Here is a 26,302-nt window from a genome sequence, read left to right on the forward strand (position 1 = left end):
CCCCCCCCCCCCCCCCCCCCCCCCCCCCGGCTTCTCGCTGTATGTCCCGGGCTTTCCCTCCTCGTCCTTGCTGATCTGCTCCTCTGGCCGGTGACATTTAGCTCTGACTTCGGAGTTGGGAGTGCACGCGGAGCCACATGACTAGACGCCGCCCAGCCGGCCAGCGGGAGGTGTACTGACACAAAGGTTGATGTGCATGTAGTGCTTGGGGCGGGACGGAGGAGTCGTCGCGCTCTGTTCTGTGTGTTTCCAGTTGACAAGACATGACATTTATTTTTAAATTGTGCTCAGAGCTCTGTGACTTCTGAAGAACTCCAAGCAAGGTTTCATTTTAAAATTATGGTAAGAAAGGGGACAATGGTCAGGACTTCTGAGGGCCCCTCTCAGTTCCTGTCAGTTGATGAACTTCACATCTAGAGTCATAATCAGATTCCCTGGTTCAGGTAATTCATCCAAGTGAATTTGTGACTTAAAAAGAAAAATTTTCGGGCGCCTGGGTGGCACAGCGGTTGGGCATCTGCCTTCGGCTCAGGGCATGATCCCGGCGTTATGGGATCGAGCCCCACATCAGGCTCCTCCGCTATGAGCCTGCTTCTTTCTCTCCCACTCCCCCTGCTTGTGTTCCCTCTCTCGCTGGCTGTCTCTATCTCTGTCGAATAAATAAATAAAATCTTTAAAAAAAAAAATTTTCTTCCTATCCTATTAATTTGCCAGTTACTTACATTTTTAAATACTTAACAAAGTTATTAATTGTTCTCTAGCCCATTTTACAAGCTTAAAGTCGTGAAAAGTGCTTCTTTTACATAATTATTTTGGCACGGTTGTGTGCCAGGCCCTGAGCTAGACCCCGGGCTTGGAGGAGGTCGGGGCTCCTGCCTTCACCGGGCTTGGTGTAACAGAAGAGTAATGTGGGAGAGAACCAGGAGACCGTGCGACCCACGGGGTCACTCGCTCCAGGAGAGCCCGTGGGGGGTCAGCTTCCCAGCAGAAGATTCCGATAGCCACCGTCTGTTTGCTTTCTCACTCATTTTGAGATGTTTCTAAAGTCACCCAGTTCTGACCACCAAGAAGCACTTGCTTTGTGGCTCGCGGATCCTGTCACCTCCACGCGAACGGGACCAGGACAGAGGTGAGACCATCTCCTCGTGTTAACCTCATGAAGTTTGAGGGGGAAAACCTCCCTTTACCTTCGCTGTCTGCTAGACACGGCCCAGGCTCAAGATAAGATCCAGGTCTTACGTTTGTGTCTAAAAATAGGGCGCTATTTTGCTCGTTTCACTTTTACAAAGCACCTTTTACAAATTTTGATTTGAATGTTTTCTGAAGAGGTGATGTGTTCCCGCAGCTCAAAACTCAAAGAGTATGCAATCCACAGTCTCTTCTCTTTCTTCCCGGCTTCCCTCCCTGATGATCCGTCTCTGGTTTCTTGCATAGAAGACCGTAGGATAAGTGTCCTTTCCACCCTGACTTCCGGTTCTCCAAAGAGAGCCGTGATCAGATGTTTTCGTGCGCACTCTCGGAGAGCTTGTGTGCACGCGGTCATGCTGCCCCGCATCTTCCCTCCCCGGCTGCAGACCCGAACCCACAATAACCAAAAGCAGGCTTTACCTGGGGGTAAGAAGGTAGCTTTTCTGGGCAGCTGAGTTTCTTGACTTCGTCTAATACAGAAAATATTCAGAAGGACTGTAGATGGATTTGTGCTGTAGCGTGTGGGTGTGTCACTTCAGGGAGCGAGCGTAAGTAATAGCTTCCGTGTGCTGGCAGGCTGACATGTGACGTGGGGCCCAGGCCCGGGCCCTGGCGAGGTGGTCTGCGCACCCCAGTCTGCCTGGCCGTCCTCTTCCAGCGAGCAGCTGGGACTCGGGCCCTCTGGCTGGTGGCAGGGTCGGGGATGCCTAACCTCTGAGAAGCTCTCTGTTTATCAAGCGCTCAGCTTTTGACTTGAGCAGAGCCAAGTCTGGAATGAATGAATAGGATGTTTTGAAATACTCGGGTGTTGTGAAATATGAAACTCTGCAAGTTCTTTGTTTCTCTCCGTAGCTGATAGGAGCCGGGTCTGGCCGAGCGGCTTTGCTGGGCATATTAGTAAGTCGTGCGTCCTTGGACAGCTCACAGCCAGGCACTCCACCAAAAAGAGTGCTCATGCCCACAGCTGGTTCTTTGAAGATAAAGAAATGGAAGGCGGGGAAGCAAAATAGTCCTTCCAGTGGCTGTTCACAGGCTAAGAGTTGCCAGACTTCAACCCAGACCCCACCACCAGGAATCTGTCATTAAAGGACCGGTGAAATAGGGTGCCTCTCTTGAGTGTCTGTGAGAAGCTGTATTCCGTGTCTGAGTGGATTTCTGACATTTCCCAGTGGAACCCGGGGCCGTGGCTGTCCATGTTGTAAGAATACAGTCTGCCTGGAGGGAAGGAGGGTGGGAGCTTCCCCAGGAGCGCGCACGCGTCCCTGGGTCAAGGGTGACTGTCAGGCGGGCTCAGGTCGGGCGCACACGTGGGGAAGGCATACGGTGCAGAGGACCCAGTCCTCCAGCAGCCCGTGAGCCGAGCGCCAGCACCCCACTGTACAGATTCAGAGCTGGCTTACAAAGGTGGGGCGTGTTTCAATTTTATGAATTATTTTAAGCTGATTGCTTGATTTTTCTTTTTTCTTTTTTTTATTAAAGTTACAACTGGTTGTCGGTTTGTGTCTGGTTTTTGAGATGACGCAGCTCCCTGGGTGAAAGGGAGGTGTGTGCTGTGTGGGGCACACCTGCTGTGACCGGGCCACGCTGCGCCTGCCCCCGACCCCCCCCCCCCCCCACATGGTAACCCCATGTCCCTCCTGGAGTCTGTTTCTTCATCTGTAGCAAGGAGAGTGTGAGCCGTATCTCCTATTAATTCTGAGATGTCAGCATGTCACTCTGGCCTTGGCCAGAGCACGCTAATCCACGTTCCCTTTTGGAGTCACTGGTGTTTTCCCAGAACGTGAAGGGCCCAGCCCTTGAGCGGGTAACGTGTTTGAGTTCCACTCTCCGGCTGTGTGGAGGGCTGTCAGGTTATTTTTTCTCTCGTAAAAGCAGGAGAACATTAAGCACCCGCACCTTCTCCCTCCTCTTGCTGATAAATGTGTGCGGACGCTGTTTTGTGTGGCTGCAGTGGCCATAGCTTCTTTAGTCCCCCTACGTGGTACTTCAGTTTTGAAATAAAGGAGTGTGGATGCCCCCCGTGTGCATCACAGTCCAGGGCGGGGTGTGGGTTGCTGCCGGTTGGGGGGGGGGCTGCAATCGGTGTGGCTCTACCCAGGGGTCCCAGCTCCCCCAGCACACTCTTCATGTTGAAATCATTAGAGATTCACAGGAAGCCGTGACTGCATTCAGACAGGTCTCCCACTAGCGTCAGGCGTTGCCACTGCCCGTTGGACCTTCTGCAGTCGTAGGACAGCGCCAGAGCCAGGAAGCTGACGTGCTGCGGTGCGTGCGTGTTCATGTCATGTGGTCTGTGGACCCACCACCTCCACCGAGACACAGCCCTCCCTGGTGCTGCCCCCGGAGCCGCACGTAGCCCACGCCCCGGCTCCTGGCAGCCTGGCGTCTGTTCTCGGGCCCTGTAGTCGGTGATCTGGGTTTTGCTGTTCATCACACACAGCACCACACCTTCCGAGCCGGCATCGCCTGCCCCCGGAGCCCCTGGCCTTTGCGGCCGAGGTGACCGGGCCCCGCCGAGCGGCCTCCTTTCTCTGTTGAACCCCCGCCCACGGAGGGACGTCTGCCTGGCCCAGTTGGGGGGCTGTTACCGCAAAGCTGCCGTGAACACTCACGTCCAGGTTTCGAGCGGACGGGAGCTTCAGTTCTCAGCGAAAATGCCCAGGGGTGTCATTGCGAAGTTGTACCGCCGGCATGTGTTTGGGTGAAGACACTGCCAGCCTACGACCCACGGCGCTGCGCCCTGTCCGCTCGCGCCGCCACCGCGGGGGACCCCGCTTCTCCTTGCCCCACCAGCATCAGGGGGGCGCCGGTTCTGACTGTAGCCGTCCGGCCAGGGGCATGGCGATCACCTCCTGCGGCTCATCCACCGGCTGCGGAACGCCTTCACCAACGCGTCTCCTTGTGCTTCCTGTCTGCACGGTTTGGTTTCCGCCGCTGACTTTTGAGAGGTGGTGAGGCCGTCTCAGTGTGAGCCCCTGCCCGGCGTGTGGCGGCGGGTCCCTCGGCCAGCCTGCAAGCCCCTCATCCTCTGACCAACACGCACCAAGGATTTTAATGTCAGTGGAGTCAGTTCATTGGTGTTTTTTCCCTTGTATGGACCATGCTTTTGGTGTTGTGTCTAAGAACACTGCACCAAGCTCCAGCTCCCAAAATGTTTTTGAAATTTGGCTCTTCCCCCACCCCCATAGAGAATGTGTTGTTTTCTCCTGGCTGCTTTAAAGACATAAAGAAGGTGTCTTCAGTGTTAGAGAAGGTCAGTGTGGGTCTCTTTGCGTTTATCCGGCTTAGGATTCATTCGCGTTCTTGGATCTGTACGTTTACCTCTCCTGCCAGATTTGGGGAAATTTCAGTTGTTCTTCAAATGTTCCCCATCCTCCCACATGCTGGTCTCCTTCTGGGGCTCGGGCGATGTGGACGTTCGATCTCTTGTTGAAAGCCCCACACGTCCTGAGGGTCTCTGTCTGTCCTCTGCTTCCACGTGTCTGTAATTGCTCGTTGTGGTTTCCCCGGTGGCCGCCTCACAGCCCTTGTCGCGTCCTCCTGACATCACCATCATCCTGCATTGGTGTCTGTTGGCACCTGTTCTCATTTCGCGTGAGATCTTCTCATTCTCGGTAGGACACGTCATTTTTTTGTTTTGTTTTGTTTTTTTAAAGATTTTATTTATTTGACAGAGAGACAGCCAGCAAGAGAGGGAACACAAGCAGGGGGAGTGGGAGAGGAAGAAGCAGGCTCCCAGTGGAGGAGCCTGATGTGGGGCTCGAGCCCAGAATGCTGGGATCACGCCCTGAGCCGAAGGCAGACGCTTAACAACTGTGCCACCCAGGCGCCCCAGGACACGTCATTTTTTATTGAAACCTGGACAACTGTGCCACCCAGGCGCCCCAGGACACGTCGTTTTTTATTGAAACCTGGACATTTGGGGTATAATGTTTGAGACGTTGGGTCTTATTTAAATCCTGTGTTTCGTCAGTCCTCCTCTGATTGCACTCTGGTGGGCGAAGTGGACACCCCTCGTTCCTTGCTTCCCACGTGGCCTGTGTGGGCCCCGAGGGTGTGTCCGGTCCACATGCATCGTTCCCATCCCAGGGCAGCCTGCCTCTTGCCCTCTGCACAGCCCATTGTCCCCGAGTCCTCAGGGCCGACCTCCCTCAGTAGGGATGGCATGAATCCCCATCCGTGGTGAGGACGGCCTGGGTCCCTGGCCTTCAGTGCACGTGGCATGTTTTGCAGGAGCTCGTCTCCACCGTGGGTCTGTGGCTGCGTCTCGGGCCTCAGCAGCACAAGACCTGTGTGTCTCCAGCCTCCCTGTCTGTGTGCGGGGCCAGGTCTTCCTTGCCACCTGGCTCAGTGTCCTTCCTCCCCTGACAGCCAAGTGCTTCCTTCAAATCAGACAGACGTCGTGTGGACTCTTACCAACTGTATAAGGCAGCTTCACGTTCGGGTGGGTCTTTTTGTCCTTCAGTAGAGTTCTGTAATGTTTCTCTTTGGCATGTCTCTGTGACTCGTTCGTTCGTTCGTGGGGTCATTCTCACTGCTGCTGCTGGAGCCTTCCATGTAATTAGGTCTCTGCCGTGAGCCTCCAGGCGCTGGTCCTCACTGCCGTGGAGCCACTTCTGCCCGGGTCCAGCTGTGGTTGACCGTGAAGCAGCTCAGACTCATGCGGGGTCCTGGGCTTTGTGGGGCCTTGCACCCTGTGCTACACTTGAAGTGCGTGGAGACCCCCCCAGAATTCCCCAGCCGGCCCCTGTGGCCTGTGTTGGTGATGTGACACCCCCCTCCCCCGTGGCCGTGGTGAGAAGGTGGCATTCCCTGTGACAACCTGTCTCCTGTAGGCAGGCGGTATTCTAGAAAATGGCCTGAATCCTAATCTTGAGACGATGGCAGCCATTAAGAAGAATTTTCAACTTTGAGCCCTCCAGCCATGAGAATCCTGGGCTGACAGCTCAGAAGCGGTTTCCTTCTGTCCCATTTCAGCGAGTGTTGCTGTGCCTCTCCTGTGTGTCAGGCCCCAGATACCGCAGTGAGCAGGAAGACCTGGCCCTGTGCCCTGGGCACCCACCCCTGTGGTCACAGAGTGCAGCACGCTGTGAGGACAAGAAGGAAGTGCCAGCAGAGGGAGGGTGTGGGGCTGCCGTGCGCTGGGGACAGGGGTGTCCTCGCAGAGCATGGCCACCCATGCCGGGGGGGCTGCGTCAGGGCAGAGGTGGGCATGAGCATTCCCGGCAGGGCGGCCGGCAGAGGGAGGGTGCATCGGGGAGGCTGGCGGGGCCGGTCCTGAGGGGCTCGAGGTTTGCATTTTCTTCCAAGAGCTGCGGATGGCTTCTGAAGAAGGACGTGATTTGATGTGAGGCTTCACGGAGACCGTCCTGCTGGCATGCAGAGTGCGGAGGACAGGATGGAGTGGGCGCGGGAGCCCGGCGCCGTCCAGCCTCCCACAGAGCAGAGTCGGCGGGGTGCTGGAGGAGCCTATTTAGTGATGGGAAATCTTGACTCCAGCCAGGCTGGCGCGCTCCAGCCCAGCATCTGACGAATGTATGGGTTTTGGTGGAACTTAGTACTATTTTAATTTTTAACTGAAAATCAGCCCAGAAATACTTAAACTTTCCCTGAATTAAGCCTGAAGAAAAGAAAGTTTGCCCACTGCAAATTTAGAACTGTCGTGAGCTGTCGCGGGATGGCTTTCCTCCCCAAGTGGCGTGTTGGCAGCAAACCCAGAGCAAGGTCATCGGGGTTTCCTCTTGCTTGGATCTCTGACTGCTGCCCGAGGTAATAAACATGACCGTGTTTAAGAGGCGCGACGGCGGCAGCTCATCTTGGACTGCGCGGAGGACGTCGGTTAGGTAATCCCCTAGATCTTCCGTGAAGGAGCACAGGAAGCTTGTAGAACAAATAAAACATTGGGGACACGGGAGACGTCCATACTGTTTCATTGCAAAATTGGACTTGAATTTCAGTGCAGCCCATGTCCTGCAGGGGCTGGGGTGCAGCCCCCCACCCCCAGGGGAGAAGAGCGAGCTGTGAGCAGAGTGGCCACCCTGCGACCCAGGAGAGGTTCCCCCCCCCTCCCGCGGGGACTTTGCTGGAAGAGGGGCCTGTGGCGAGCTGGAGGTTGTGTCCTGCCCTGACCGACTGGTCAAGTTCCCTTGACTTGGGGTGTGTCCCCTTCCGCGGCCACCTTCCTAAGTGTCCCTGCTCTGGTGACTGTCCACGCTCTCCTGTTCTAGAAACTGTCCGGGGTGGTGGTGCCTGGATTCTCATTTTAGCCTCTGAGACGTGGTGGCAGTATTTCCTTAGCTGAAGGAGTGTTCTGTGGATAGGCTTTCCATGACATCTTGGCCAGAAATGTCTGGAGCTCCCATTGGTGACAGTGCCGGGTGCGTGGGGGTGCTGCTGTGGGCGTGGCAGACATGGTGTCCTCAGGGGCCCAGAGATGGCCTAGGGCTCGCTTATTACACGTCAGTATGCTCTTGTGCATGTTGTGGGAGGTTTCCAGTGGCCTTTCTCTCAGAAATATGATCTACAAGAATGTTACGGAAACAGGATGGGCAGGCAGTGAAGCCGGAAGGGCAAGACTGGGCCCCCCCACCCCAGCCCTCCGCCGTGTCCCCACTCCTTCTCCTTTCTCCCTTGGGTTTGGGTCCGGCTCCCAAAGAGCCGGTCTTGCCCCAGCCTCGTATGCAGAGCTGTCTGTTGGAGGTGTGTGGCCAGAAGCACGCCGTCCCCACGGAGAACCCCTAGAAGAGGTGGCAGGCGCGGCGCCCTCCGACGCTGCCATCCCAGCAGGAGGCCTGCCTTTTCCAGCCTCGTGGTCCTGACTCACATGTGCTCTCTCTAAGCCCGGTTCCTTCATCCGCTGAAGTGCACAACGGGTCCGGCCTAGACGATGCTGTGGAAGTCAGCGACCTGGTGCTCGGAAGTACACCCCATTCCCACAGGACATCGGTGCTGCTCCCCCGTTGCAAAGGCAGTAAATGTAGCCGAAGAGCCTGTTGGTCAGCATCCCCTAAAAACATGGGCTTAATTTGTCTTCTTGAAGCTGTTTTGCTTTGTTCGTTTTGAATGTGCTAAGCTGACTTCTTTCGAGGACCGTCTTTGAATGATGTTGCTGGTGAGAAGCCTACTAAACGCGAAGATAAAGCCCGAACCGCGCTGTGCCCGGCAGGCCTGTCCCTCCCGGCTAGCGTGCGTGCTTGTGCCCTGCTCCCTGCAGACACGTCCCTGTTGCTATGGCAGGATCTCCCAGGCTACAGCGTAAAGAGTGGGTTCTTGCAGGAATCGGGAAGCATTTTCTTCCTCCTGTCCTCTCTTTCAGGCACATACTGTTCAAAATAATCACCATTAATTTTTTTTTAAGATTTTATTTATTTATTTAACAGAGATAGAGACAGCCAGCGAGAGAGGGACACAGCAGGGGGAGTGGGAGAGGAAGAAGCAGGCTCATAGTGGAGGAGCCTGATGTGGGGCTCGATCCCATAACACCGGGATCACGCCCTGAGCCGAAGGCAGACGCTTAACCGCTGTGCCACCCAGGCGCCCCAATCACCATTAATTTTTAAGAAACTTAAGTGACCTGGCGTTTTCTGCTTCTTAGGTTTTTCTGGAGCCTTTGGCATTGTGGGTCCCTAATTTGTGTGTGTGTTTAATTGATAATGGCATTGCAAAAGAAGCTCCCAGCCCGCTCACCAGTGAACCGTTTTCCAAACTCAGCCTGCCCTTCTGGGATCCACTGTACACACGGCAGTTCAGTTTTTTCTTCAGCAGGGAGCCCTGGCTTATTTTCCTTTCTAAAACCAAGCAGTTTTGTTTGATCCAAGATGTGTAGAGGATAAGAGGTTTGCACCTTGTCGTGTGTGTGTCTGTGTATGTCTGTGTTCAGCATAGTTCTGCTGCCTCTATCACAGACTGCAGTTGAGGCCTGGCTTGGCTCAGCAAATATCAAAGCTGCTTCTGTTTTTCTGTCCCACCATTCTTAGCAAGAAGCTTTTATTTTCACAGTAACCTCCTTGTCCAGCATGGCTGCTGGTGCACCGGCCATCACAGTTTCATCCTAGGTGAGAAGTGAAGGAAGAGATGATGGGCAGTTAACACTCACTTGGTAGCTATCTGTCCACCTCTTCGGAGACGTTCTGCGTGGCCTGTGCGTGAGGTTCCACTTGCTTTTCATTGGTCAGCTCCCACTGCAGAGACAGCTGGGAAATAGTCTTTTAGCTGGGGCATGGGCATGGAGGAAAAAGTGGGGGGAAGAATAAGGGAAGTGGGTTTATGTGGGCGCCCCACCTGCACTTGCTCCAGCAGAAGCTTGCCCGGGCCCGCCATCATGTGCACCCCACCACCCAGCACACCCGTTCATGTCGCAGCCCCCGTGGAATCCCCTTCACGAGCCTTGCTGTGTGGGCTGCTTCTGTGACTCAGCTCCATGCCATTGAAGGCTGCTGCTTGAGGGTAACAGCACTCAGCTCCTCCTTGCACAAGAACCCCCAGAGGACACCACCCTGGTTTCCCCCCTGCTGCCACAGAGGACAGAAGAGAGCTCGTAAGAGCCCCGTCCACCAGCTAGAGGGGGCCGCTCTGTACGGTTTCCATGCGGTGCCCCTTCCAGTGGTTCGCACGGCTGGACCTAAAGTGAAACCCCGCTCAGGGTAACTTCAGGAGGGCAGGAGACCGCTTTCCCTTTCACTCCGGAGCCATGCGGCTGCCTGCACCCCCGGCCCGGCCCACCTGCTCCGGGTGTGGGAGTACGAGGTGCGCCGGGACCGGGCCTGCCCGGGCCTGGACGGGCCTGGACAGATCATGCCGCGTTCTCCGTCTCCATCAACTGTGATAGCTTCCCAGGCCCTCTCGTGGGCTCATAGTTCTCCCGGGAAGTGGCTGGATGCCAGTGAGGTTCCCAGAGAGCAGGGGCAGAGCTGCACACGCCCGCGGGAGGCCCCTCCCGCCCCAGCTTGGCCGGGCTGGCTCCCCAGGTTTTGCTCTGTGCCTGGTCGCGTTTTCCAAATTAGGAAAGTAAGCTGAGCTTGGCCTTGATAAAGCAAGGATGTGATTTGTCAGAGCATTCAGACGCGCCCCTGTTGTGTTTTGACAAATGGAACCTTAAAAAAAAAAAAAAAAAAACCCAGCAAGGACTATTTACTCTTTGTGGAGGTGAACTCGAGGTTTGTTTCTGAGGGTTCTCTCTCGAGCTTTGCTGCTGTCTCTGGGGATGTCAGAAGGGAAGGTCTTGAAGCATAAGTTGATTTGGATAGTAATGCTCGGGTGAGGTGGGGGGCAGGAGGCCTTGCGGGTTTGCCTGGAACCTTCCTGTTCTTGGCAAGTTCACGCTTCCCTGTAGAAGGACGAGCCTGGCCACAGAGCTTCCAGTGGGGCGGCCGTGGCGGGGACGCCGTTCCGGCAGCCCCTCCCAGGCTCTGCCTCTAGCTTCTGAAAGCACTTCCTCTGCCAAGTTGAACAAAATTGAACTTGGGCCTTTTTGACAAAAGTTTCCAGAATTCAGAAGATAAACATGCAGAGCTGATTTCTGCTTTGTTTTCTGTTTCTCCGCCCCTTGGACAGTTCAACAGCTGCTGTCCCCAAGTCTGTCCTTTCTGCCCTTCTGTTTTCAATGGGGAGAACTGTAACACGGCAGCCTTTTCTGTACTGTCCACAAAGTACACGTATTTAAATAAAACTAGTGTCCAGAAAAGTGGGGCGTTTGGGTCAGTATTTAGAGCCCTCGGTACACGGTTCCCTGGCACACTTGCTAACACAAGATACTAGTTTGTAACTACTACTGCATTATTTTTTAATTTCTTGTTAAGGGTTAGGCAAAAGACCTTCAGTTTTGCAAATTATTCTTAATAGAACGTCTCTCCTTCAGCACCAGGTCCCGGCGGCTGTCAGTGTCCTACCTGACCCGTCCAAAATTCCTAATGTCACCTGGATGTCCCCATGGGGTGGGGGCCCGTGACCTGAGGAAGGGCAAAAACTTCAAAGGGTAAATGTGTTACTTACTTGGTGGTGACTTCTCTTTCCGTCGCACCGGGCCCTCTCCTGGGGCTCCCGGTGCCTTTGCCCTCATGCCTGAGTGCCCCGTGCTCCAGGAGAGGAGGGGAAAGCTGTACGTTCAGACGGGGCAGTCTGGGCCCTTCTCCAGATCAGGTGGGTGTTAAAACAGGCAGGTACCGATCACTGTGCAGACTGCTGCCCCCCATTTCAGTGACACCCTGACCCTTGGCAGCCTGGCCTGGGGACCGCCGGGGCTCTGCGGGTAGAGTGTCTCCAGCCTGCCAGGCAGCACTTGGGGCCACCGCCAACACTGCCATGTCCGCCTGGGCATCCCTTTAAAAAGCGTGGATGTGGATGGGGTGGTCGAGTCCGCGGCCCCCAGTCCTCCACGAGCAATGGAGCAATGGCCCTCCTGCGTCCACGGACCGTCTACTAAACACAGGGAAGGTGTATTGTCCGTATTCCTGCAAGGTGAATCTTGGACCAGAAAATTCTAGTCCTTTCTGTCTGGTTTGACGATTCTGCAGCAGCCAAGTGTCAGCTGTCCCCTCTCCGTCATGCCGTGGCTTGTGTGGCACTTCAGTCAGATTTTATCTCCTCCTGCCTCCTACCCGTACGCTGGTTTTTACACCCTCACCTCTTAATAGACTTTCAATTCCAGAAATAGGTCGTGGTGACCTTGTCGTGGGCTCTGACACACATGTGCTCCGTGTGCCAGGAGAGCAGAGCAGCCGCAGGGGTGACACCTACCCTCAGGAGCTGGCAGGGTGGTAAGCAGCCCCGAGGTGGGTGCAGGGACGACCGAGGGGACAGGATCTTGAAGCGTGTGGGTCCCTTTCCCGTACTGTCAGGCCCCCGGGAGCCAGTGGTGATGTTGAGATGCTGTGGCTGCGTTGTAATATCTGTGGGTCATCCCGCCTGGACTTTTCTGGACCAGCTTCTTTATTTATTTATTTATTTATTTATTTATTTATTTGTTTGTTTGTTTGTTTGTTTGTTTTTATAATAATTTTTTATTATGTTAGTCACCATACAGTATATTCTTAGTTTTTGATGTAGTGTTCCATGATTCATTAGTTGCGTATAACACCCAGTGCTCCATGCAATACGTGCCCTCCTTACTACCCATCATCAGTCTATCCCATTCCCCCACCCCCCTCCCCTCTGAAGCCCTCAGTTTGTTTCCCAGAGTCCATAGTCTCTCATGGTTCATTCCCCCTTCTGTTTACCCCCCCTTCATTCTTCCCTTCCTTCTCCTACCGATCTTCCTGCTATTTCTTATATTCCATAAATGAGTGAAACCATATGATAATTATCTTTCTCTGCTTGACTTATTTCAGTTAGCATAATCTCCTCCAGTCCTGTCCATGTTGCTGCAAATGTTGAGAAATCGTTCTTTCTGATAGCTGAGTAATATTCCATTGTATATATGGACCACAACTTCTTAATCCAGTCATCTGTTGAAGGGCATCTCGGCTCCTTCCACGCTTTGGCTATTGTGGACAATGCTGCTATGAACATTGGGGTGCATGTGGCCCTTCTCTTCACTACGTCTGTATCTTTGGGGTAAACACCCAGTAGTGCAATGGCTGGATCATAGGGTAGCTCAATTTTTAACTTTTTAAGGGACCTCCACACTGTTTTCCAGAGTGGTTGTACCAATTTGCATTCCCACCAACAATGTAGGAGGGATCCCCTTTCTCCACATCCTCTCCAGCAATTGTTGTTTCTTGCCTTGTCAATTTTTGCCATTCTAACTGGCGTAAGGTGGTATCTTAGTGTGGTTTTGATTTGAATTTCCCTGATGGCTAATGATTTTGAACATTTTTTCGTGTGTCTGTTACCCATTTGTATGTCTTCATTGGAAAAGTGTCTGTTCATATCTTCTGCCCATTTTTTTATTTGATTATTTGTTTCTCGTATATTGAGTTTGAGAAGTTCTTTGTAGATCTTGGATACCAGTCTTTTATCTGTAGTGTCATTTGCAATATCTTCACCCATTCTGTGGGCTGCCTCTTTGTTTTGATGACTGCTTCCTTTGCTGTGCAGAAGGTTTTTATCTTGATGAAGTCCCGCAAGTTCATTTTTTCTTTTGTTGCTCTTGCCTTTGGAGATGTGTCATGAAAAAAGTTGCCGTGGCCAATGTCAAAGAGGTTGCAGCCTGTGTTCTCCTCTAGGATTTTGATGGATTCCTGTCTCACATCATGGTCTTTCATCCATTTGGAGTTTATCGTTGTGTATGGTGTGAGAGGGTGGTCAAGTTTCATTCTTTTGCACGTAGCTGTCCAATTTTCCCAGCACCATTTCTTGAAGAGACTGTCTTTTTTCCACTGGATGTTTTTTCCTGCTTTGTCAAAGATTAGTTGCCCAAAGAGCTGAGGGTCCATTTCTGGGTTCTCTATTCTGTTCCGTTGGTCTATGTGTCTGTTTTGGTGCCAGTACCATGCTGTCTTGGTGATCACAGCTTTGTAGTACAGCTCGAAATCCGGCATTGTGATGCCCCCAGCATTGTTTTTCCTGGACCAGCCTCTTTAAATCCGTGTGGAGGGAGAAGGTGAAAGAGAACTCGAACTGCTGGCGGCACATAGCCCCGTTCTGTCCCGCGTCGGTTCCAGAGAGCCACGGCGTTGTTTCTGTGACTGCTGTGGGGGGGGGCCCGTCCCGCTGTCCTGCCGAAGCCCAGTGTCACAGGATGGCCCCCTCCAGGGCCCGCTCAGTCCGGCACCGACCTTTACGAGGCCAGGATGTTTGAGACACTAGTTCTGACCTTTGCGGCTTCTCCACTCACCCAGCTGGATGGTCTTTGGAGATTTTTGGGCAAGTCTGGAAGGTACTTGCTTTTCTGCCCCATTGATTTTCCAAACTGTAAAGCCTGGGAGCTTGCCTTTCACAGTGATGTTTTTGGTTTGTTTCAAACCAAGTACGTCCCCACAAAGGGATAAGAGTGTCCCTGGGAAGATGACCTGGGGCTCTCCCCCAGGAACCGCGACCCTGCGTTGCCCGCAGCTCTGCTGGGGTGCTGTGTGTCCCTCCGATAGGCGAGACAGAAATGACCACGTGGAGGGTGGAACTCGGTGGCACACAGGGCAGTGGGTCATTCCAGGATTGTCTTCCAGGGCTGGCAGGCAGTGGGTTTCCACCTGGGGCCCGCGGACAGAGCAGGTGTGCCGGCCCTTCACCTTGCCATTTCCTAAACATGCCCGAGAACGAGGCTTTCTCGGGGCGGGGGGGGGNGGGCTTGCCCACCAAAGGCACAGATTCTGGGGCACTCCCCCACGGATGATACAGTGACACCGTAGCAGTTACCACAGATCCTCCGAGTGATACTGTAGAAACGACCCCAAATTCTTGAGTTAACACTGCTCTGGGTGAAACTGGAGACGACCCTGCATCCTCTGTAGCCCGGTTGGGTCCAAGTCTCCCAGACCAGAATGTTGCTCCCAAGAAAGGGGGGTGAAAGATTTTGAAGGGTCCAGGAGCCCCAGGGTGTGCCGCCTTGGCCGCCTCCTGCAGGGGGAATGCCGCGAGCCCCACTTAGCAGGCCGTGCGAGGCGAGGGCGGGTCATCACGGCTGCCCCCGGCCGGCCTCCAGGGGCCTCCATCTAGTGCAGGGGTCTCCCACACCACCTCTACTCAGGGCTCCTCAGATGGGGGTGAACCTCCATTTTGACCAAGGAGCCCCGGCTTTGACCAGGCCTTTGGCTACATTTCTGTGTTTTAGCATTTAGCACAGGGGCTCGAGTATCCTACAGTCTTTTTTCCTTTTTTTCCCCCCTGTAAAAGTTGTTTTGGCCTGTTTGTAAAAATACAGTCTGTTTTAAAAAAAAAAAAAATAGATCATAGGAGGGGCGCCTGGGTAGCTCAGTCGTTAAGCGTCTGCCTTCGGCTCAGGGCGTGATCCCAGGGTCCTGAGATCGAGCCCCGCATCAGGCTCCCTGCTCAGTGGGGAGCCTACTTCTCCCTCTCCCACTCCCCCTGCTTGTGTTCCCTCTCTCGCTGGCTGTCTCTCTCTCTTTCTGTCAAATAAATAAAATCTTTAAAGGAAAATCAATCAATCAATCAATCATAGGAAAACACGTAGAGAAGAAAACAGGGGTTCCTGGGTGGCTCAGTCAGTTAAGCGTCTGCCTTCAGCTCGGGTCACGATCTCAGGGTCCTGGGATTGAGCCCCACATCGGGCTCCCTGCTCAGTGGGGAGCCTGCTTCTCCCTCTGCCTCTGTCCCTCCCCCTGTTGGTGCACGCACCCTCTCTCTCTCTCACTCAAAAATCTTTTAAGAAGAAAACTGAGTTAACTTCTAAACAAGAATTATAGAAGTTGCCGCATTTAATTCCCACACCCGCATTGTTGCTGCACTGACCAGGACCCGGAGCTGAGCGTGTGGCCAGAGCCGAGTCTGTAACCACCTGCTCCCCGGCTGCCATGGCTGGCCAAGGTCACAGCCGCGGGAGTCGGCCAGCCCAGGAAAGCAAGGCTAAGGGGTTAGTTCAAAGGTGGAGCGAGCTGACGAGTAGTAACCGAGTAACCGAGGATCCCAGCCTCGGTTCATGGAGGAGAGACGAAGACCAGGCAGAGAAGGTTGGATTTTGAGTTTTTGTTGGTGTGTCAGGGACCGGACAGAGCCGGCGTCTGGTCAGGGACAGTGGTCGTCCCGCCTTCCCGAAGCCTCAGCCATCCGCTTCCCTTTGCTCTTCCTGGTTCAAGCTTGTATTTTGGTTCCTGCCCTGTTGGTCCACCTGCGAACTGCACCCCTCCACCGATGGCCCCCAGCTTCGCCATGAGGGTGGTCCCCACAGCCTGGCGAGCCTCGGTGGCTGCTGCCTCCTCCTGCAGTTTTGGCTGCTCTAGAAAAACGTATTAAATTGTTAGTAAAAATAGATCTTTTAGACTAAAAAAAAAATAAGATTGTCAGAATTCCTAGATGTGGGGATTGTATATGTAAAAGTTTTTCAAAAGCTTTTGCTAAACAGCCTTACTTTTCTCCCAAGTTCTTACGGAAGTCAGCTTCCGGCTCCTCTGGCTTTCCGATTGCAGAGCCAGGTATGTGCAAACTGCCGTGGGCCGGGTCCACCCCCAGGAAAGCGGCCTCCTGGCCTCTGCCGGGAAGGAGGGGCTGGAGCAGGGCGGAAGGGAGAGGTCCTGCGGGTTGTCTCTGCCGTCACCTTCTGCGGGCCTTTCAGCCTTGCCTTCAGACCTAGAGGCCTGGCCACGTTTCCGCCTTTCTCCCCCCTGGATCTGAACTCCAGGGCAGAACTGGGCCAGGGTTAATTCTCCACGAGGTTTCTGGAGGACCTGTCATAACTTGGAAAATTCTAAAGGACTCATTATCAGGTACTTGCTCCTGCCCCCAGTTCTTGAATGTTTCATTTCTCAAAGGACACGGTAACAACGCTGAAAGAACATTTTGATAAAAGGGGGGTCCTGGAAGGCCGCCCCCACCCAGGGCTCTTCCACCCCTCTTCCCTGTCCCCTCTCTTCATGCGAACACCCGCGTGCCATTGGCCGCTCGCTGTGTGACGGGGCCTGCACTCAGTGTCCGTGCTGCATCTGAGCTCCTGCCGCACGGACCTCCTAGGTCCCCTCACAACGTCAGCATGGCCCATTCTCAAACCAGGCCTGTCCAGTTCCAGATCCCACACCTTTCGCCATGACTCTGAGCCATTGGGTCTCTGCATTTGATTTATCAGCGTCCCTGTCCCCCGCGGGGCAGCACTTAGTGAGCGGGTGGTGTGCCTGACGCCGTGTGCGCTTCCAGTCGCTGCGCTTCCACTGTTGAGTTTACTGCCCCGAAGAAGCCCGTGAAGCAGGCTCTGTGGTTGCCCGCTGCTCCTTGACGGCGAAAGCAGGCTGGTGCATGAAGAGATTTGCCCATGGATGCACGGTGACGAGAAGCGTCCTTCTAAGTGGCCGCAGAATGTTCGCCTCCGAACACACACCATTCCTTTGTCCAGGGCTGCTTCCGCATAGGGCATTCTTTAAGTGTTTACAGTTGGGTTATAGTTTTGGTTTTTGTAACCAAGGTCAAAGTAACACGGGTGAAGTTGATTTTTTTTCTGGATGTAACAGCCTTAACATAAGCTAAGACAGCAACTTCCCGCTCTTTTCTGTTACGTGGTTGTGTTACCCAGTGTCCATCTCACGGCCCACTGTGGCTGCTGCACCTCCTGCCATCACACCTGCACTCTGGCTCTGGGAAGGGGCAGATGTGAAGAAGGAGCTCTGCTCCCCTTAAGGGCATGACTGTTTGCATCCCGTTAACCAGCACAGTCTCACGGTTACACGAGAGGCAGAGAAGTGTTGTCTTTAGTTGGACGGCTATGTGCCCGGAGAGGATGTGTCCAGGCAACTAGCTGTCTCTGTCACAGTCTGCCTTTTGGCCACCCACATATTTGTGTCCCTTTTTCCAAAATAAAAACACTCCTCCCCATCATCAAAGAAGGCAGCCCCAAGTGCCACTCAGTGACTGCACCCCATAAAATGCAGGATCTCTGGTGACGAGCGCGTCCCTCATCAGGGCGTTCCAGGTGGTCCCTCTGGGAAATGCTGAGCCGAGCAGAAGTAGAAGGCAGGGGAAGGCGATGCCAGCTCTCAGGTGGAAAAGAGAAGAGCAGGAAGCACACGAACTGGTCACGACGTTCTCAGAGCCTGTCGCTGCAGCGACGTTCTCAGAGCCTGTCCCTGTGTCTGCGTTCTGGAAGGATCTCTGCCCACCAGCCTCCCGGGCCTCTTCTGGAGTGGGCCCTGGAGATGATGTGCTGCCTAGCGGCCTGTCCCACTTACTGCAGGCCGGGGTGGGGCAGTCGCAGCTCACGGGCCAGGTTTATGGTTTGTCGGGCTGTAGTTTCCGCAGACTCCCGGATGGCTTGCTCTCTGTCGTGTCCGCGTGCAGGATCCACGGCAGGGATCTCTGGCGGCAGGTGTCATTCTTGAAAACTGGTCTTTTATTTACTGTTGTCAGGCGTGGGCCCTCTCTGCCTGTCTCACTAGAGGGGGGCTTCTCTGAGGCCATCCGAAGCTGTAGGCTTGCCAGGCTGGTGCCCCTTCTGTAGCCAGATGGCAGCCACTGGAGGAGGACATGGCACCTCCTTCTCCTGCAGCCCCCTGCATCAAGCCACCTCAAGCCACGCGGGCCACCGCATCAAGCCACCACAAGCCATGCGGGACACGGCATCGAGCCGCCGCAAGCCACGCGGGCCACGGCATCGAGCTGCCGCAAGCCACGCGGGCCACCGCATCGAGCCGCCGCAAGCTATGCGGGCATTTCTGCACGTCTGTCCCGGGGGCAGGCTCTGTCCACACCAGGCCTGCTGTCACGTGCCGTGAGGATTCCAGCCTGTAACACTGATGTCTTTACCTCCTAACCAGGGAGGCAGCACCTGGGACCGTACCAGCCGACTTGTAGCAAACACTGGATTGTCCGATGGTCAGAAAGCAGGGTGGCGTTGGATCAAAGGCCACAGGTCTGGTCGTAGGGTCCTGTGCCTTCCTCCCTGGAGCTTCCTAAGAAGGGCTCCTCCGTAGAAGAACCCTTGTTCAGATGTGAACCTCTTGGCCGGAGCCACCAAAGTTTGTCTTTTCGGGAGACATTTTCCAGTCCCATCCAGCCTTCCTTCTCAAATTTTCTTTTCCTTGTACGTCTCATCGCCCAGGTTTCTTGTTTTTCCCTGGAGGTGCCTTTTGGGGCCCTCAGTCCGCAGACAGATGCCTTACCTTTGGAGACAAGTGGTCTGCCTTCTCTTCTGCTCCGGATTATCTGTTTCTCTGAGTCTGCCCCCCAAATTGTTCTTTTGGTCCCTGTCTTGCTGTAGGAGATGCTCCCCAAGTGTCTGTTCTTTCCTGGCTTTCTGGTCCCGTGTAAGAGCTAGGTGCTGCTGCGCATACCGGGGTGGTCGGCTGGCTGGTTTCTTGTCCGATGGGCTTCACGGGGGCCAAGGGGGGGCCACAAATGCCCGGTCTGCAGCCTTCGTCCTGGGCTGTTGTCTGCTGGGGGTGTTGGGAAGGTTGGGGGTGTCCTGGTTGGCATGCGGAATGTCAGGCATCCGTTGTCAGTGTGCAATGTCCATTCCCGGTCGTTGCGTGGATGCCCAGGCTCCTCGTCGCTGCTGGGATGCAGTGGGGCCAGAGGCGGGGGTGGGGGGCCAGGGACCATGACAACTCTGGGGGTGAATGCTCTGTTGCCTTAATTTTTTTTTTTAATTTTTCCGGAAGTTTTTACATGGAGTTCTTTCTCTCTCTGCCTATTTCTTGTATCTAAGATGAAGATCATTGTACTTGTGTTTATGTCAGTAAGGATGAAATGAGCTCTTTGTGTCTCCAACAGCGTCCTGGCTAGCAGGCCAGGTGGTGGGATTCCTACTTAAGGACCAGATAGAAGTGAAAGTAAGCGACCACCCCAGTCGCCCCTGAATCCCTTAGGCTCCTTTGTGCCCGAGCAGGGCCAGAACCAGCCTTCCATGCCATGATCTTTGACCTGCTGTGGAAGAGGGCAGCTTCACGTGGAACCAGGGCATCTGCAGTTTGGCCCGATTTCTAGGAGCCTTTGGCTTCCACGTGGCCCCGGGAACTGTGCAAGCCTGGGGCAGACCCTGAGCATGGGCGCTCTGGGGCGAGAACGTTTTCTCAGAGGTGCTTGAATCACATGAAGTCACGAAGCTCACAACTAACCCACTTAAATTGTCCAGTTCGGTGGTTTTTCATCTGTTCACAGTTGTGCATCTCCCACCACAGTTGATTTTACAGCATCTGTCTCGCCCCTGAAAGCCAGCTCCCCCGCCCCCAACCGTCCCAGCCCTGCGCCACCCCCGCAGCTATGCCGTCTCTGCAGGAGAGCAGGGGTGTTGCCAAGGGATCTGAAGGGCTGTCCCTCCCAGGTGGGTGCTTGCCTGTCGGAGTGCGCTGCAGGCCGGGGCGGGGAGTGCTAGCACACGCGTGCACGCACGCACACGCACACGCACGCACGCACACGCTCTCCTGTAGCCGGGTCCCTGGCGCGGACGGCAGGCATGCAGTGTGCAGTGGGGTCAGGTCGAATGTGAAGCACCTCCATGAGAACGGGTTTAACTGCAAAACATGCTCGTTAAAACTCCAACCAGCGCCCTCCACCGGAATGAACATATTGCAGGGAGAGAAGTATTTGGTGAACCCGGGAGCACCCTGGGGAGATGTCTGTTTAAAATTAAGTAGCTTCCTGGTGTTTCTCCTCCTAGGTAGGAGACAGTTTGCCTCAGGATAATTTCTGGAAGAGTGAGTCAGGAGCTGCTTTTGAAATAGCTGTTGCAGTAAATGATATGAAAATGTTTACTGTTAAACCTTAATTGGAAACGACTTTTACGGTAGGAAATTGCCCCGTTGGAGTCAGTTATAGATGGTGTTTGATTTCGCTAATTTGCTCACCCAAATCCCTGACCTACAAAATGTGTGTTTTATTTTACTAAAAACTCCACATGCGTGCACGTATTATCTGGAATCTTTGTTTTTTGAACTGGAAGGTGCCTAGGAGGTCATCTGTTGTGTTCAGAGCCTCCCCTTCGTGGCTAAGAACAGAACCACGGAGGCCAGGGCAGTAGACCCCTTAGCGATTCTCAGCCCCCTCTTCCTGCACACTGTTCCCCTGCATCTCAGCTCCCACCCCGACACCTCACCTTCAGCAGCCCTCCCTGGATGCCTCGCTCACCTCCCGAGAATCACCCTGTGGTCTGGGAGCACTGCAGCCCTGGGCCGGCCGGGCTGCCTGGAGCCTGGCCTCCCCACCCCCAGTCCAAGGATCCGGAGCCGACTCTTGTCTTCACCCACAGCCCTGTTTTCTGACATTCCGCTCTGTGGGCTCTGTCATAGGCCAGAAGCCACACCCTCTTTCTGGGTGCCCTGATGATTGTAGGGTGCTGTGCTTTCGTGCTCGCATGAGGGCTTTCGTGGTGCGGGACGGCCCGACTCTGGCCCTGGGCCCTTCGGCAGGTAGTGGAGTGTGGCTTACCGTGTTGATTGGCAGCCGCCGAAGGAAGAGACAGATGGTGAAGGACCTAGACGCTGCCTTAACATACTCATCGTTCTCGCTTCTGTACAGAACACCGCGGAACAGGGCTGCGTGCATGTGCGCCTGGGTGCGTGGGTGCGGAGCCCTCAGCCGGATTCCTGGTTCCAAACTCCTTCCTTCCTTCTCTGGTTTGGGGACGGCAGCCGTCCTCGGACGTGAGCTGGGACGGATGTTGGCTCTGTGCCGTCCAAGTCTGGAGAAACCGGAGGCCTCAGAGAGCATCGTAGGAAAATGTGTGATGTAACTTTCTAGCCAAAATACTAATGAAGGAGATTTCTTTCTTTCTTTTTTTTTTTTTAAAGATTTTATTTATTTGACAGGATAGAGACAGCCAGCTAGAGGGAACACAACCAGGGCGAGTGGGAGAGGAAGAAGCAGGCTCCCAGCAGAAGAGCCTGATGTGGGGCTTGATCCCAGATCGCCGGGATCACGCCCTCAGCCAAAGGCAGACGCTTAACCGCTGTGCCACCCAGGCGCCCCGAGATTTCTGTTGGGTTGTGGGAAAACTAAGGAAAGTGGAAGCAACATCAAACGTTTTTTAACTGTGGCTTACAGGAGGAAAATTGCAGAATGTGTTTAAATGGCCGCGGGTGGCCTTGCACAGAACCGTGGGGGTGATGTGGACACGACGTGACAGGCAGCCCACCCCTGCCCTAACATGCGAGTGTTTACACTGTGTGTCCCAGAACAAAATGGTGTCAGAATCCCTTTGTTCTGATTTTAGGTTTGGAAATACAAAGCTGGTGCCTGTGGGTCAGTCAGCAGCCTGGGACTCTGCTCCCCGTCTTTGTGGAGACGGCCGGTCCCCGTGCTCGGGTGTCTCTGGAAGAATCAGTCCTGGCCCGTCGAGCCGGTTTGAGTGACTGACTTTTCTCTGGGAGGTGCGTGCAGCCTGGCTGTTGGAGCAGACGCCCGCGTGTGCTGTAGTCATTCCGTGAGAAGGGGTCTTCCCGGGTGGAAGGCTCCGGTACCCCGTCCACTCACAGACATTCACTGCCTCTCGTGAGCCCAGAACCTATTTTGACCTACTCCTAAATCTGGTCGTTCAAAAACGATTTGACTAAGAAGGGACTTTAAGTGGAAAGGGCGAGTGCTGTGTCCCCAGGAGTTTGGAGGCGTCCCTGCCACAGAAACAGTGCTGCGGCATCATCGCGGGCAGGAGTGGACCAGCAGCCTGCTGGCCGAGGCTCCGTGCGGTTGCACGCTTCTCGGGTTGTGAAACTCGACGTGCTCTGAACACCTTTCCGGAACCGTGAGGAGTGCACTGAAGGTGGGAGTTGACATGCATCATCTCCAGCCCCCCCGCCACACCCGTCATGTTTTACAAAGAGCCTTTTCTAAGCATTTGCTACAGGAGAGACTGTCCCTTGTGTCTGCCCAGGCAGCCTGTTCTCATTGGGGTTTGCAGTTTTGTTTGTAACTGAAGTTGACGACTTGTGCCTCTAGAAATCAGGTGCGCCGGGTACATAATGTCCAGATTTTCTGCATAGACGTTTCTTGGAGGGAGGCAACCTTGGGTTTGCGTGGCGCACACGCAGGGTATGACTTGGATGTGTGAGGCCGGGTTTGTTGGCACGCAGTCACCTGCCAGCAGAGAAACTGAGGCCCGGAGCTGATTGTGCAGCCAGATGTGGTGTCACTACACTGCAGGGCGCCCACCGGCCTGCCTGGGAGCGGTACGGGCACTTGGTCCCGCCCGATAGCTTCTCACAGCACAGCTGTCTGTCTGTCTGTCTGTCTGTCTGACTTCACGCTTGCTGCTGAGCAGCGATCATGGTATTTCAGCTTCCTGAAAAGCGTTCCCTGCGAGCCAGTGAACCCCGCTCGGGTACCCCTGCGGCCATCCTGCTAGACGGGAGGTGGCGGTGTGTCAGAACCTCTGCTGGGGACCCGCCCGGGTTCACACCTCTCTCTTCACATGTGCGGGAAAAGGAAAACCTATATCGGCGTCAGCAAGTGTCCCCGTGACAGCAGCACAGGTTGGATTTTCGGTTCGCTCTCTGAACCACAGAGTGACGCTGGAGTTCTGTGACATCAGACGAGCCCCACCGTCGTGGTGAACCAGAACAGTCCTCTGCTGCCTCGCGGCCTCACCCCCGTCTCTCCTGCGCTAATGTGAGCTCTCCCTCTTGTTGCAGGTGCACTTTTCGATTCCCCAGCACGGCCATAAAGATCCAGTTCACATCGCTGTACCGTCAGGAAGAGGCCCCGGCATCTCCCCTCCGGCCCCTCTACCCACAGATCTCCCCTCTGAAGATTCACATTCCGGAGCCGGATCTCCGCAGCTTGGTCAGCCCTGTCCCGTCCCCAACCGGCACCATCAGGTGAGCGGCCGACTCCGGCCTGGCCACACGGCCCCTCCACAGAACCGGGGTCCCCCTGCTCTGGCCATCTGTCTGAGAAGCAGGAGGACACAGGAGTTCCGGGTCTCATGTAACTCTCAGTATATCTCTGGAAAATTGCAGGGGTGGAAATTTCGAACCTATTTTAGGTGCATCAAGGGATCTGATGACCTAACGAAAATCTCTGGAGAATTCTCTCGTGGAGGGAAGAGTCCCTACCACATTAATCCCTTTTCCAGTTTGTAGTCCTGTATATTTAGGGACTTTCTTTAAAAGAAGCATAGGTATGATGATGGCTTTAAAGACATTGACAGTATTTTAAAGTAATACGTGCATGTCAGGATTTGAACTTTGTTTTTCTAAAGTTAATTTATGAAGTTTTAGGACTTGATCTAGAGTTTGAAGAAGAAAAAGCCCTCAAACGTTCTCATCCTTGGCATGTGATACAGAGAACACTTGGGGGAAGGTTTCGGGGAGATCCCATAGAGGGGGATTAGCTGGGCTCTTGACTGCATGTCCCGCCCTCTGCCTGTGCTGGTGCTGGGGCCGTGGCTCTGGCCACGGCACCAGCAGCTTCCCCCGTGGCTGGTGCGTCATCAGTGCAAATGTAAGACCTGGAAAAGGCAGGTCGTGTCTTAGTCTTCTTTTGCCCCCACATACTTCCTGCAGGGGTCTCGGGTCCTCAGGGCTGCCTCTGAGCCACACTTGGAAAACCGCCGCTCCTTGGGCAGGAGCTTTGCTGCCCCACAGCCACCTGGTCAGATGCCACGCCTTCCCTCACTAAGCGGCCACACTGTGGCGGTCCTCATGTTCTAGAACCGTGTGTCACTCGGTCTTTCTGTGACAGTCATGCCCCACCACGCATCTTGTTTTCCTGCTGGGACGTGTTGCTGACACGTTGGGAACAGTTTGCGTTGAGCTGGCTTGGAGTCGGTGTCCTGCAGAGCCAGGGAGGGGGTATGTCTCCTACGGAGAGGCTGGTGGGGACAGCGTTGAACCTGGCATGGCCTAGAATTCAAGGCTGGGCCCCGTTCCGATTCTGGCCATGTATCTAGTTAGTGGGAGAACCAGGGGCCTTGTTGGGCCTTGTTTTCCTTGTCATCAGGCCAGAACGCAGACGGGAGACAGGGACGAGCGCAGCTTCCTGAAGGCCACGTGTGTGTTAGGTCCTGTGCTCAGTGCCGTGCCCACGGCGTGTCAACTACTCCTTCCGCTCAGTTCACGTTTCTACAGTGACTCTGCTCTAAAGCCCAAAATTGAGCACGCGATCTCGTCGTTTCAGACGGCTAGCTGGAGCTTAACTGACAGCGTGAGTTCTGTGCTCACGCCGTGGAAATGTTCCTACACTTGCTTATCTGTGATTTATCCACGGATAAAAAGTTGTACGCGAGGAGGTGAGGTGGCCCCGGCTGACGGGCTGCCTCGTGACCCAGCAGCTCCCCGGAGCGGGAGTCCGGGCACGAACTTGTGCACGAGGGCTCAGAGCAACAGTATTCACGGCAGCCGCGAGGCCGGAGTGACTCAGTGTCTGTCAGCTGGTGAGCGAGCCGCTGGGCCACACGTGGACTGTTGACCGCGGAATGTTATTTGGCAATAAAAAGGGAGGAGGTGCTGACACCTGGCAGAGCGCGGCTGCCCCATGAAAATACGATGCGGGGTGAAGGCAGCCGGACTCAAAGGGCCGCACACCAGCACGATGCCGCTGATAGGAAACACCTGAACAGGCGGGTCTAGAGGAAGACAGCAGGCGGGCAGCTGCAGGGGGCTGGGGATCCGAGGGTGCACCTGCCAGCTGGTACGGCGTTTGTTTCTGGGGTGACAGTGGAAACGCTTTGGACTCAGACAGTGGTGATGGTTGCTAGACTCTGCGAGTACCCCGAAAACCCCTCAGCTGTACTCTAAATGGGGGACTTACATCTCGGTGAAGCTGATATAAAACCTGCCTGTCCTGACACCTTCACCCAGTAGCCGCCGAAAGCAGCCACGGGCACAGTGACCGGTGACGTCCCACGCCCATGCCGCTGGCTGCTGGGGATTGGTTCCGGGCGGCGTGTGGGTGGCCGTGGAGGGTGCTCGGCACCCAGCAAAACCCGGGCAGGCTGTCAGCGTGGGATTGTTAATAATCAGGTTATGATCCAGCCAAATAGACCCTTTCTAAGAAAGAAAAACGTGTTCATTTGCACCTGGAGGGCTTCAGGAAATAGATATTTCCCAGGAATATTCCAAATCCAAACAGTAACGGCCCCGGTTAAGATTCTGCAGCCAGGCTTTGCGCACTGACGTTGCTGTGGTGTCCGAAGGGAGGCGGGAGCTGGAAGCAGTTCCGGGCTATGCTACCAAGTGCAATTAGAGGGTCAGCAGGTGCGGCTCCTGCAAGGGGACTGACCCCGGGCGGGTGGGGGCGCTGTGTGCCAGCCCTACTTCGTGTCATGTGGCGGAGGATTTGGGGAGGAAGTAGCCGCTGCGGGACTGGCCCTCTCTCCCTTTTTGGCCTTGAAGTATCACAGAGAGGACTTCTGTTTACATCCGTTTGTCTTAGCGCTGTGGAATCCAATTGAGTGTTTGGAAACCTCAGAGGCCCTTGTGGTTTCTCTTGCCAAGATCCCGTTCGTCCTCTGGGCTGTTGCAGGGGTGGAGCCTCATGTTTACAAACACCCGCCACCCCTCCTCTCCTCCCTGGGCCGCCCCCCCACCCCCACAGCTACCGAGGAGGGGAGGAGTTCTGGGGGCCGTCTCCACGGGGGGGGGGGGGGGGG

At 54.8% G+C, this 26,302-nt stretch overlaps 1 protein-coding gene across 1 annotated transcript in view; it reads left to right on the forward strand.

Annotated features, from left to right (window-relative positions):
• Nucleotides 1–26,302, forward strand: part of FOXK1 (forkhead box K1) — a 65,788-nt gene that overhangs the window by 23,689 nt on the left and 15,797 nt on the right. The window contains 1 exon segment of the mRNA XM_040634719.1: nt 23,343–23,528. Within this exon segment, the coding sequence (XP_040490653.1) occupies nt 23,343–23,528 (186 nt within the window).

Source organism: Ursus maritimus, unplaced genomic scaffold (genome assembly GCF_017311325.1).
Source record: "Ursus maritimus isolate PB19 unplaced genomic scaffold, ASM1731132v1 scaffold_2, whole genome shotgun sequence".
Taxonomy (NCBI): Eukaryota; Metazoa; Chordata; class Mammalia; order Carnivora; family Ursidae; genus Ursus; species Ursus maritimus.